The sequence below is a fragment of the Salarias fasciatus genome, chromosome 13, assembly GCF_902148845.1.
Source record: "Salarias fasciatus chromosome 13, fSalaFa1.1, whole genome shotgun sequence".
NCBI classification, from domain to species: Eukaryota; Metazoa; Chordata; class Actinopteri; order Blenniiformes; family Blenniidae; genus Salarias; species Salarias fasciatus.
Window position 1 is genome coordinate 3,254,031 of NC_043757.1, and position 13,102 is coordinate 3,267,132.

General features: G+C 46.8%; 1 protein-coding gene across 1 annotated transcript in view; it reads right to left on the minus strand.

Annotated features, from left to right (window-relative positions):
* Nucleotides 1-6,747: 6,747 nt before the first annotated feature.
* nrg3a (neuregulin 3a) overlaps nt 6,748-13,102 on the minus strand; it is a 381,203-nt gene continuing 374,848 nt past the window's right edge. Inside the window, exons 8-9 of the mRNA XM_030106513.1 lie at nt 12,676-12,861; nt 6,748-7,330 (exon numbers count right to left, since the gene is read on the minus strand). Coding sequence (XP_029962373.1) covers nt 6,754-7,330; nt 12,676-12,861 — 763 coding nt within the window. The 3' untranslated portion in view covers nt 6,748-6,753. The remainder of the gene's footprint in view (nt 7,331-12,675; nt 12,862-13,102) is intronic.

Below are 13,102 nucleotides of genomic sequence, written 5' to 3' on the forward strand. Positions count from 1 at the left end.
CATATTTAGACATATTTAGACTATGGAATCATAGGGAAAACATGCAAACTCTGTCAGTCTAACTGACCACTTCACCTCCACTGTGTCCAATCAAAACAGCTCCAGACAGAATTATCCTTTATCATTGAGTCTTTTCAGTTCTCATACATACCCCGACTTTTCCACTGTGACAAAACAATCACCGTCTAATGAACGTAAAATAAAGTCCAGGACAGAATAATGACTTAATGATGGCAGGAAAATAACGGGAGACAGAAATCATCCCCTCTTCCTACATGAGGCGACGCATTTCAATGGACTGACAGCATGATGCCGTAAAAAAGGATTCGATATGCAACAAAAAACACTTTCTCAAAGAGTGAGTGCGAGCACTGACCTTCAGGATTAAACGACGTGAGCGAAGCGTCTGAATCCGTCAGCCTCGTTCACTGTCGATGTAAAACTCACCGCGGTGCACGCTGGGCGCACTGAGGTGCGTTTCCAGCTGTCAGGAGCTCGTCTGTTGAGTCCTGGGAACTTCGTGCAAATGAGGCGCGGGGCGCAGACGTCCGACGCATCGTGGAACTTTTGGAAAACGTGTAAAGCAGCTGCAGCGGAACCAAAAGGACGGATGGAGCAGCTGCACAGCTCAGTGCTCACCTCCACAGGAGTCCGACCCGGTGTCGGTGCTGGTATCGGTGCATCGAGCCTGCTGCTGGTTTAAAACCACCGCAGGCTGAACCGACTTCAGTCCAGAGAGTCGGAGGTGAAACGACGCTTCGCTGCAACGTCTCAGCTGATTATCCTGGAAAAAACGAGTCGATCGATTCAGTTGCTTCATCCACCCGGAGAAGCTGCTGAATCTCTGGCTTTGGCTGTTTTCTTCTCCCACCAGCCCTTGCTGCTCTCGCTGCCGTTTCTGAAGCATCAGTTCCTTTGAAAGAACCGCAGCTCGGATGGAAATCCCCGTCCTGCCCTCTGGTTGTTATTCCAATTAAACACCGGAAAAAAAAGAAGGCGCTCAGTGAAACAGATGGTCAAAGTGGGTAATCAATCATTGAACAGCACTTGGCGTCTGATTTGTCTACTTTTGAACACGATGTTCCTAAATCTCCTTGAAAAAAAGAGAGAATATGAGAAGAATTTGGATTTGCCTCCAGCCATGTTGGGCCGATCTCCAAACTCCCTCGTTCGTCTCCAGCTTTTCGCCCTTCAGCGGCAATATTTTATTAATAATCAGCACAACTTGGAGAATCTGGAGTCGGGTTCTGGAGCCCTGAACCACACCGAGCAGACGCTTCGCTGCTCCTGGCTGCTTTAATACCTTCGGTCTCAGGACGCCGCTTCAGCTCAGACCAGAGGACTGGAGCTAATATCCCGCGCGGTGATTTGTTAGCGGCGGCTGTGATCGCAGCTCGTTCGGTTGTTTCAGGGACTCCGTCTTCATCCGTCACCGAGCGGGTTCCTCCTGTGGGGAGACGTCCTGGAAACAGCAAAACTTTTGATTTACTGTTGCAGTTTGTTTCCATCTGAAATGGGAAACAGCGGTTGGCACTGAGGATGTGTCAAACCAACAAAATCACAGGAAAAGTAGTTTGAGAGAAAGAGAAGTGCTTTTCCCATCATGAGGCCCACATTGGATCTGATTTTGGAAACAAGCCTCATTTATGTGGAAACAAACCTGATGTGGATCAGATATGTATCGAAGCGACCGTGTGACCGGAGCGCCAGGGGTCCGGGGGGCTGAGGGGATTGTCTCAACATTACGTCTCTAACGTCGTCACATCAGAAGCAGAAAAAAGAGAAACATGGAGGAACATCCAGCGCAGTGGTCAGCTGACGAGGTCACATGACTTCTCAGGAAGTAACTGCAGCCATTCTTCCGTTTTCTTCCTCCTTTGCCTCAAAGTCCCAGAAATGTCTGCTGAAACTCCGGCGCTTCAGAAATATCCTGAAGTTTCTAAATGCGACAAGTATTCAGTGATTCGGACGTAGAATCATGAGAACCAAAGACTTGATAAAATAGGTGAAACTTTATAGTAAAAAAAATCTGATTTAAGTAGCAAATCCGATCTGAGCATCAAGACCTGAGTAAACGAGGCCCGATTGGCCGACGAGACACAAAGAACCTGAAGTGAACAGGAAGAAGCTGAAACGCTGCAAAGTTGAGACTGAAGTGAAAAGTGGTTCAGTAAATAAAGAGCGCTGTTCAGTCGTGTCATGGTTTCTGTGAGCAGGACTGTCTCTGTCCTGAAACACTCGTAGCTCTGAACGCGTGTGAAGATCCAGATGTTTCCCTCCAGACAGCAGTGAATTCAGCTCTGCTGGCGTTGAGCGAATGTTGACCAGCTACACCAGACAAACTAATCTTTTCTTTTGCCATTTAAACTGATTCTGACTCCATTATTTGTTTCGGCTTCCTGTGTGGGATTTTTAAGAAAAAAGGAAAAAAACTAAAGCTTTGCTCCTGGCGTCTCCAACCAGGCCTGGCTTCTCCGCGACTCGCCACAATCCTGGGTTTTAAAATGGAAATGGGCTGAATTACAGCCACGCTGACAGGTTTTTATCGCCTGGCGCTCGCTGTGACGCTCCGGCTGGATCCGGCTGTTAAAGGCGCCTCAGAGAGCCGAGCCGAGCCGCTTTCCGTGATGCTGTTATCTAAATGACGGCGCTGCAGCGGGCAGCAGGGAAGAGCACCAAGAAAAACCAGGGGGGGCATGAAGGCCTGCACCTCGGCTGCAGTGAGAGGACGTGACGTGGAGAGCAATGCATTTTGGGTCACAAAACAAAGTGAACGGTGCGAGTCAGAAAAAAGACACAAAGAAGGGGTTGAAGACGTCAGTTGGGCGGATGGAGAGGAAGAGCAGGAGCTCAGTGATGGAAGGGCAGGAGACTCACGGTTGTTAGCGGCTAGCTGCTAGCCAGCTAGCCAGCTAATGGGGCGGTGTGGAGGTGAAATGTTTGAGTCCCGTTTGGGAAGGTTGAGGTTCTTCGTCACGCTCTGCCCGGGATTGTTGGCCTTTAGCGTCCTTTAGCTTCAGGGTTAGCTTGGTAGCAGGACGTCGTGTCCAGTGTTTTTCATTTTGGAGGTTTTTCTTTGGCAGTGCTGTCAGAACAGGAGATGTAGAAAAACACCTTTCATTTTATTCACAGTGTGCCACGTTTTAAAAAGAACTCTGGTTAAAAATGGCTGAAAGACAGTACAGCAGCTAAAACTGGCTGAACTCACAAAAAACCAAAAACATTTTAAATAGTTTAAACAGCTGAAAAAAAGCTAAGAATCGAAAAACAGTCAAAATGACTAAATGCTAAAATAGATCCTTTTCTTTTAAATATAACACAGTAATATGTTAAGCATGTCAACACTGCTAAAAAAAAACAACAAAAAAAAAACCAGAAGATAAAATCAGTAAATTAACAATGAAAGAAAAACACAAGCGATATAAAATCTAATCCTGACAGGTCTTTGTCATTTTAAAGGTTAGATTATTAACTTTATGTATTTGAAAAGGACCAGAATATCTTCTGGTCCTGAAGTTTTCAGACTCTTGAACTGCTGTGTTTCATTCTTCTTCATGCCTTCCAGATGGAAATGTTCCGCCGATCATCTTCCTCCATCAGTGTTTTTTTCCTGCGGTGCTGTATCAGTGATGTGGAACAGCGCTCTCCGGTGGTCAGGGACTGTATCTACACAATGTTTCTTCCATAGAATTTGCCGAGCAGCCGAACAACTGAATTAACAGTGACCTGCGACTTTAAGCCGGGCTCCACTGAGCCTCGTTTCCTCCTCCTGTCTTCATTTAATCACCACATTTGGACATGAGCGTTTCTGTTTCGAAGGTGGAGGGTGTGTCCAGGGTGACTCCGCCCTCCCCCACAGCAGCTGTGATTGGCTCCAGCGCCCTGCGACCCTCAGAAGGACCAGGCGGGTTCCATAATGGATGGAAGGTGAGAGAGATCGAGTCAGATTGCAGATGGTTGTTTTTCTAAACTCAGCGAACTGTGAAGGATCCAGAAAAACAAATATTTAAAAGTTTAAACTATCTTAAAACGCCCTGACTGCGTCTCCATCTCGAAGCTGCAAACACTGTACATGTGGTATCAGTCTGATGAGGAAGACTGGCTCTGTTCAGCCGTGGTTCTGACATTTTTGATTTAGTCATTTTATCCAGACACAAAACCAAAACGAGCTCACAAGTGTTTTTCATGGCTGCTTCCACAAAACATTGTTGAACATTTACAAGTCGAGTTGGAACATTTGACTCCAGTGTCTGTTATCGATCAGTTTGATCAGTGAGAATGTCGTCAGGATATGTTTTGATGTTTTTTTATTTAGCTTATTTCACAGATCTGAGTTGAAATTGATTGAATTAAACTTTCATGGAGGTTCTTGCTTTAGTTTTGAAGGTTAGAATATAACTAACACTTTGACCTTAGTAAATATCGGCCAGATATCAGTTTTGGTTTAATTTTAAATGGACGCATCCCAATTTTAATTTTTTTTTAATTTGGAGCAATAAATAATATTCCTGATACAAAAGGCCTGTACAGAACTAAATAATACAAATACATTCAGTAGAAAACTATTTTCATTCTGCTGGAAGAGGAGTGGGAAGAGAACCTTTCAAAACATTGACCCATAAAATTAAACTTTTGGTGAGAAGAAAATGCATCGGCAGTGTTTTCACTTGAACCGTTGTCATGGAAACGGAACCAAAGAATCTCTCAGTAAATGCATAAGTTCTGTTAAATAAATGCTAAACGTCCATCTGCTCACATTGTTACTGTTTCCTGAAAAACCCAACAGCGCCACCGTGTGGCCTGGCATGCCGACTGCACCGCTTCCTACGTGATCTGAGCTCGCTTCCAAAATGTTACCATGGAAACGAGAAACTTCTCTGAACCATGTGGAAGGTCGTTGGTCACGTCAAGCTGAGATGTGATTAAACTCATCAGGAGAAAGACACGTAAGTTTTAATGTTTCTGAAACACCGACATGAAGCCAAAAACTGCACCTTCAAACCAAGCCGCCGCTCCGCCGCCGCCATGTTGGAAGAGGCCACAGTGAGACAGAGACGGTTTCCAGCATGCAAGTTCAGAGGACCGATTCCTGTCAGTGGATCAAAACCTCTCACAAACAATCAGCCACAAACCAAAAACTGTCATTCAGAAAGAAAATCTTTACCAGAACTGCAGGAATTTTTTCTTCTTATTCTTTTTTTTTTTTTTTTACGGTTTGACACCAGAAACATTTGGCTGAAACTTCATACAGAGATTCAAAAGCTTCCAGTTCATCGGATACAACATAGAGACATTTATTTCTTGTTTCAATACCAAAACCGTGTGGTTCTCCGTCTGGTCAGCCCTAGAAAGCAGCGTTGTTCTTCAAAAACAAAGAATGGAGAACAGAATGTAAACAAACAAACAGGAAATCCTGATCTGGCGTCAGATTAGCGCCAGTGGCGCCCGAAGCCCCGCCCCTCTGTCCCTCTGTCCATTCAGAAACACCACTGAAAGTAAAGCACAAGTGAGAGAGTGTGTGTGTGTGTGTGTGTGTGTGTGTGTAGATTTCACATGTAACAAAAAAAAAAAAAAAAAAAAATTGACAACAAGATTTCAAACAACGGCCGAAGTGGAGTCGACATCTGAAAAAAACACTTCTGCCTCCGAGACCCAAACAGCTGCAGGACCGACGTCTGCATCTGCTGCCCAGCGTGGACGCACACACACGCACACTCGCATCAACATACACCCTCTTGAAAACTCTTAAACACATAACACAAGCACGCTTCCACACACACACCAATAGAAATGCACGCACACATATGCATGCATGCACACATATAAATACACATCCAGATCCGCGCACACGTGTGCCAATGGGTCAATGTATAGTACACATGTATGCACACACACACACGACTTTGACAAATGAGTGCATGCACGCACACTCGTGCAGTTCTATGCATGTACACGTGTGAGCACGCACACATATACACCAACACACACACTTGCATACACATATACATGTGTGCTCACAGGCGTACACACGTAAACATGCCGACACACATGAGTGCACGCAAACACGCTCATATTCAGACACATTTAAATGCGCGCGCGCACGCACACACACACACACACGCGTGTTCACACTGGGAGCTGGGCTGTTTGCTGCAGGCCCTCTGTGCTGTGGTTCTTGGCTGGGGAGCAGTTTCCCGAGGCGGGGGTGGGCGGGGCAGAGGGGGCGGGGCAGGGCGGGGCGGGGCGGGGGAGGAGTGAACGTTCCGGAATCGGCTCGCTGAAACATTCAGTTCGTCTATCGAGCCCGAAACCAAAGAGTGACGGTAAATAGAAAACAGGGAGGAAGAAAGAAAAGAAACAACAGTAACATCATTTCATTCCGTGATCTTCAGCTTTGAACTTGGTCACTTTTTGAATTCCATATATTTATATCCATATATATTTATATATATTTATATATTCTTTTTACAGTTAAAAACACCATGGATCGACAGACTATTTGGTTTCTTTTCGTCTAAGCAGGAGTTTTTCTCTTGTTCTTGTAAATAAATGCATGTAAATATTTTTTTCTGGTTTCCAGTCAGAGTGAAGAAGAGTCGCGTCTCAGTTTATCCGCTCAGGAAGCGTCTCATCAGCACATTTCCAGGATTTTACACCCCCCCCCCCCTCCCCCCAAGAAGTCCTTGTGTCCCGCCTGCTCACTCCCACGGGGGCAGAGCGCCGAGTCGGCTCCGCCTCCTGGATGCTGCCGTCTCATTGGCCGCTGAGGCCCAGGTCTGTGTGTGATAGGCTGGGACTGAGCAGCTGGGTCTGCGTGGGTCCGCTACGGCTCGGCGCCGCGCCGCTTCCCGCCTGAAGGTTCAGGAAGCAAACAGTTTCTCTGGCCCCGCCCCCGGCCGGCCCCGCCTCCTCCGGCCTCCGGCGGGCCAGCGCCCGGAGCTGCTCCTGCGCCTCCTCCAGCAGCAGCGCCACCTCGTCCTGCCGCCGCCCGATGGCCGCCGAGCAGGAGGCGGAGAAGGGCGGGGCGCGCGCCGCCTTGCCGCGCCGCTCGTCCCCGCGGGGCGCGGCTCCGGAGGGCGTGGCCGCCGGCGCCGCGCTGGTCTGCATGCAGGACGCCTCGTCGCCGGGGCTCTGGACGGACGGGATGATGGGGATGGAGCAGGAGCGGAACGGGGGAGGCGGCGAGCCGCCGTGGCGCCGGCCGGGCCTCCTCGGCCCGCGGCCGCTCCAAGGCGTGGGCGTGGCCGTCTGGACGGGAGCTGCGGTTTGCATATGAATGAAGGCGTCCGGCGCGGCGCCGTGGCGCCGGATCTCTGCCGCCGTCTGCAGACTGAAGAGACGAGACACAGAGAAGCAGCAGCAAAGGTTACTGGGCTGGAGGGAAACGGCCGCTCCTCACCGCGAGACGCCGCCGAGTCCGCGGCGAGAATCCAGCTCCGGCGCCGGGACCGACTCCCACAATGCAACACTGGCAGAACACAGAGGCAGCGCTCTCCACCTGCCGCCATCGCTCAGGCCGAGTGAGGCGGCGGAGGGCGAGAAGACGAGCATGACATCCTTCTTTCATCTCTTTAAATCTGAGTCCACACACACACACACACACACACACACCTCTTACATAAGCAGAGCGTAACGCAGAGTTGCTGCTTCTTGAGTGTTTTAAGGTTCGGAGCTGCGGTGAAGGACGGTCGAGGTGATCCACGTCACCGATGGTGATTGGTCGATTCTTCTGCCTCCTTTTTTTTTTTTTTGTAAGCTTTTCAAAGTAGTCACGCAGTTTTAGGTCAAGTTCACTCGCTTTTGAAAAATCCTGTTGCAGCCTCTGCCGGTCAGACGTTGTGTAACTGGAGTCAAACACAAAACTTTTTTAAGGCGTCTCACTGCAACTCAAACCGCGTGACGGTTCTAAAACCTTAGTTTTCCTTCAGTCTGTACTGACGAGCCAATGACATGAACTTCATCACCAACTTCACACCAACATCAACTTAAAAAGCGAGAAGGTTCATCGTCTGACGGACGCCTTGCTGCGGCTTCAGGCGAAACCGTCCGGGTTCAGGGGTCAGGACCTGGATCCGGCCCTTCAGCCGGTAAATCCAGCGGTAATCTGAAGCCCTGCCTCATGATCTGTGTGTAATAATTTATAATCCTCCACAAAGGCCTCAGAAGGTGCTTCTTCAGAGTGGAAGGAGGTTTTTTTTTTTCCTTTTTCTTTTCCTGAGACGTGAAACCCTCTCGGAAAAAAGCAGGGCGCAGATTCAGGATCCGGCGAGCGATAAGAGCGGAGGATGCCGCGGCGCTAATTCCCAAGATAACATTCACAGACAAATCTCTCTTTTGATGTGCTCAAACACAATCAGATGGCAGGAGAAAGTTGCGATCCGGAGCCCAGAGCGGCGCGGGGCGGCACGGCGGGGAGATGGCGAGCGAGCGAGGTGAGATAAGTGACCCAGCTTTTATCTTTTATAGGAGCTCATTACATCTACAAGTGTTAACAGTCATTTTCATTAATCCGCTGCCCTGCAGATGATGATACATTCTTCATTTATCCTATCGCGCTGCAGATAAATTACATGTAAGATCCTCACGTAGCGCGAGGCGGCGACCTTTTCACGTGCCGGCGTTCGGGCTGCGCTGGAGCAGGAGGGAAAACCCGGCGAGGGGAGGAGAGGACGGCGTCCGAAAATATCAGAGGGAAAAAGCAAAACGCAGCTCTGTCAGCCATTTTGGAGACGGCTTAATCTGAAAACAGCGGTAACAGCTCGGGACGCTCCGTCAGCCATGTTGCTGAGATAACAGCCGGCTTCTCAAACAGGCGTGGAAAAGAACCGGCAACCTTTCTTTACAGCACTTTCTGACTGTCAGAAGCGATCTGCACTCTCCTCCATCACCGCCGCGCCCGCTCCACTCGCCGCGCCGCCGCTTCAACGACACGTCTGCATTTCTGGAACTCTCTCCGCTCGCGTCAGGACGGACTCAAACCGCTCCTCTCTATTTCTGTCTCCGTCCACGCGCCGTCCAGCGTCTCCACGGCAACCGAGGCCAGAGGACCGACAGCGAGGGACGCCGGCGTCCGTGAAATCTGAACGGTGAACGTGCACCGAGACACGAACGCTCCGAGTCCGCCGAGCAGAACATCGAGACCGGCAGCAGGGAAAGTGGAAATAACACTGATCAGGGACGCACCGATACTGATACCGATACCAACGGCGGTATCGGCTGTGAGGCTCAAACTGAGGAAACACGTCACGACGCTCCTTCAACGGCTTTTGGAGCGTTTATGGGGAGGAAAACATTCAGTTTCCTCAAGACGAATATCGATCACAAAGCTGACAGATTGGCAGCGGTGTTCAACCTGTGGCTCGGGGGCCACACATGGCTCTTCAGCTGTGTTCCAACGGCTCTGTGAAGCTTTCAGGATATGCAATGAAAACAAACATCTAGTTTTTCCTGATTTGATCAAATCTCCAGAATGAAACAGCTAAACAGCCGAGAACTTGAAGAAACGATCAAACAAAGCAACAACAGAAACAGTGAAGGAAAAATATTTAAAAATGGATACTCTTACTTTCTTTTTTAGGAAAAAGAAACATTAAAAAAAGGATAAAAAGTAGACAAAATAAAAAGAAACGAAAAATGAAGGAAAAAGAAAAGAATTCAAAATGGATGAAACTAATCATAAACAAGAACATTCGCAAAAAGATAAAAAGAGTAAAAATGAAAAGATGCCAGCCATTTTGGAGACGGCAAAAAGTGGAAAAAAGACAGGAAAATGAAAGGAAAGAAAACAATGGGGCAAAGAAGAAAATGAGGAAAAACAAATAGATTTCCAATATAACTTAAAATGCTCGAGAGCTTTAAAAAAACCCTGAACAGCTAAAATAACCAAAAACACAATGAATGAGGAAAAATCTCTGAAAATGTAATTAAGTACATTTACATTCTACCTTCATGAAAGCAACCTCAGTTTTTCTTTGTTTTTGCTTCATTCCAGATAATTAAAATGTTTCGAGGCTCCAGACAGATTCAGCTGCTGTAAAACGTTGAAAACCAAAACCGGCCAAAGAGCCACATGTGGAGCGAACGGCCCTCAGAAGAGCCGGGGTAATCCTGGGAGTCAAACCAGGATCTGGGGCGGAGCTGAGACGGCGTCTGTCCGTTCGTACCCGAGGACTCCAGGCTCCATCCGGGAGTCATGAGCAGAGAGGAAGAGGAAGGTGAACGCCGTCAATCCACTGATCAATTAAACAAACGGTTTGAGGCAAATTAACTGAAGTGTCAGCTGTGATTGTTTCACTTTATGTCCTTTATTGACCACAGACAGACGGGTGGTGATGGTGACGATGGCCGGATGGCTCTCGAGCAGGGCGGAGGTTTGATCACGGGCTCGGGCGTGCTCAAGAGGCACTCGGTAGTGAGATTCAAGGAAAAATCAGGACCTGGGGTCAGTGAACGTACCGCGCTGAGGGCAGGTGTGACAGGAGTCCAGCTCCGTCCGTCACCTCCTCCTTTCAGCATGTCGGTCATAATGTCAGAATTTCAACCATTTCCATTGTAATAAAGCCAATAAAGTAATAAAATCAGTTATTCTTAATGTAGTAAAGCCAATAATGTAATAATTTTTGCCTATTTCAAAAGTCATGAAGGCAATAATATAATAAATTTGCTTATTCCTAATGTAATAAAGCTCATGATATCATAATTTTGGTTATTTTTATTGAAATAAAGCCAAAAATTTAATAAGTTAGGTTATTCTTAATGTATTAAAGCAAACAATGCAATAATTTTGGCTTTTAAAACTTCATTAAATCATTAATGTATTAGTTTTAACTTTTTTTTTTGATTAAATGAAGCCAATAAAGAAATATTTTGGTTATTTTTTTCAGTGTAATAAAGCCAATAATGCAATAACTGCTGTCTGAAAAAGTGCCTTTCCATGTGAGGAAGCGCTACTAACCAGAATTAAATTCAGGCAAAACGCAGTAAAGGCTGCAGACGTGCACGCGTTTCAATACTGTCCTTAGAAACAGGAGCTTCCTTTGAGCCGCCGACCAGAACACCATGTGACCTTGTTTTTATCTTTGCTCAGCAGGTTGGAAAACAAAGGCATGAGGGGGAGTTAAACAGAAAGGAAGACAAGCACACACACGCACACACACTCCACGCAGTTGGCTTTGAAACATCCACTGTTGAAATGAAAGCCGGGGCTTTGTAAACGGCGATCCTCGGTTTTTCATTTTTCAGTGGAGCGACTGAAGGAGGTGAGGATGAAACTTGGAAACACTCAGAGCTCCTCGAGCAGCTTTAAACGTAATAAACACGAAGAAAAAGTGTGTTTCTGAAAGGCTTCAGGAGTTCACCTGAAAAGCTACAGAGAATCATCCAGTTTGTGTCGAAGCTCCAAAACATTTGATCTGATTAAAACACAGTTTTCTTCTCTATCACGGTGTGCTTTATGAGGGGCTGAAAGCTGGAAAAAAACACAATAAACAGGAAACAGGAGAAGTTTTCCAGCAGATTTACAGCTGCAACTGCAGAAACAATTCTATCAGAGAGAAATTAGAAAAAAAAACCTAATTATTGAACATTTCTTAAATTGTGAAACTATAAAATCTAAATAATCCAGTCAGTCCAGCTGAAACAAGGCTGTGAATGTTTTTTAATGTTCTATCAAAACGACTGTATTAATGAATCAAATGGAATTAGAAGACTTCCACTGCATTGTGTTCACCGGGGCTGCAGACACTGAAACCTTTAATTGTTGAATTTCTGTATTTTACTTTGACTTTAAACTCCAAAAATAGCTCAAATTCTTACCAAACTTGAAAAGCTCACAGTTTAAATTTGGTAGAAGATATTGAAATGAGGTTTTTCACATCTGGATAGAAGACAAAAATGGCAACATTATGATATTTTAATGACGATTCTACATCAAAGTATGGTGAAGAACGATGGACTTGTTTGGGGGAATTACCGGTACTTCTCTCCTTTTCTTCAGTTGACCCTCTTCCACTTTCATGGGGAAAAAAAATTCCCAGTTTTTGGGAATTTTCTCAGATATTTTTGGCCGAAAAGCTTAGAGAAATAATGGCACACGATCCCCAGAATTTCCCGCATGTTTTGATGTGCTTTTTGTGGTGCTGCTCCAATTCGTGTGGGACGAGTCACGTGACAAAAAAAAAAAAAAAAAAAAAAAAAAAAAAAAAAAAAAGGGTGGAAGAGGAAAAATCCAAAGTTTAGGATGTAAACCTGGACGAGGCTCAGCCAGGAGGCAGGCACAAAGAACGACAGAACCAGGCTGAACGCTCTCTGGCTTTACAGTGTGTTCAGATTCTGCGTCATGTTTTTGAAAAGTAAGGAAAGTCATAAAGTAACTAACGACTTTTGAAAATTTGTGATCAGTAAAGTAACTGGATTACTTTCTTGGAGAAATAATCAGTAACTAATTACTATTTCCAAGTAACTTGAGCAACACTCACAGGGGCTCAGAGCCACTGAAAACAACTTTCTGAAAACACTCCGTCTCCGTGGAAACGGACTGAACTCTATCATTCTCAGCCTTCCGCTGTTTCCATGGAAACAGGCATCGTTTCAAAACGTTGCCGTGTAAACGCCAAGCGATGCGTTTCCACTGGAAAAGCTGTCGTGTAAACTGGAACTAAAACACTAAAATCTCACCTTCTTTGTGCTTCAGATTCCTTCTCAACCGAGTCCACTTCCTGCAGGTGCTGGTAGGCGGGGCCTGAAAACTTGGATCCTCCAATGGGGTTCAACCTTCCCCTGGGGATGGGCGGAGTCCTGCGGGGAGCTGACCAATGAGCTGCACGCATCCTCTGCTCGGGGCTGTGGGACAGCGAACCGCTTCTGAAGGGAAGAAGACGACGGCGGAGAGGAAGCATCAGAATCATGTTTAGCATGTTGCATCGGCGGCGCCGTGAGCAACACGGACGCCAGGCCGGTAATCTGCAGATCAGCGCCGGGAGAGAGACGGTGAAGCGAGGAGGCAGTGAGAACGCCGCCGCCTGGTTTCCTGCCAAAAGGTTACAGGAACGGGCTTTGCGGTTGAAGGTTGTCTGATCGTGTTTCTGGGAAAATCTGCTTTCAG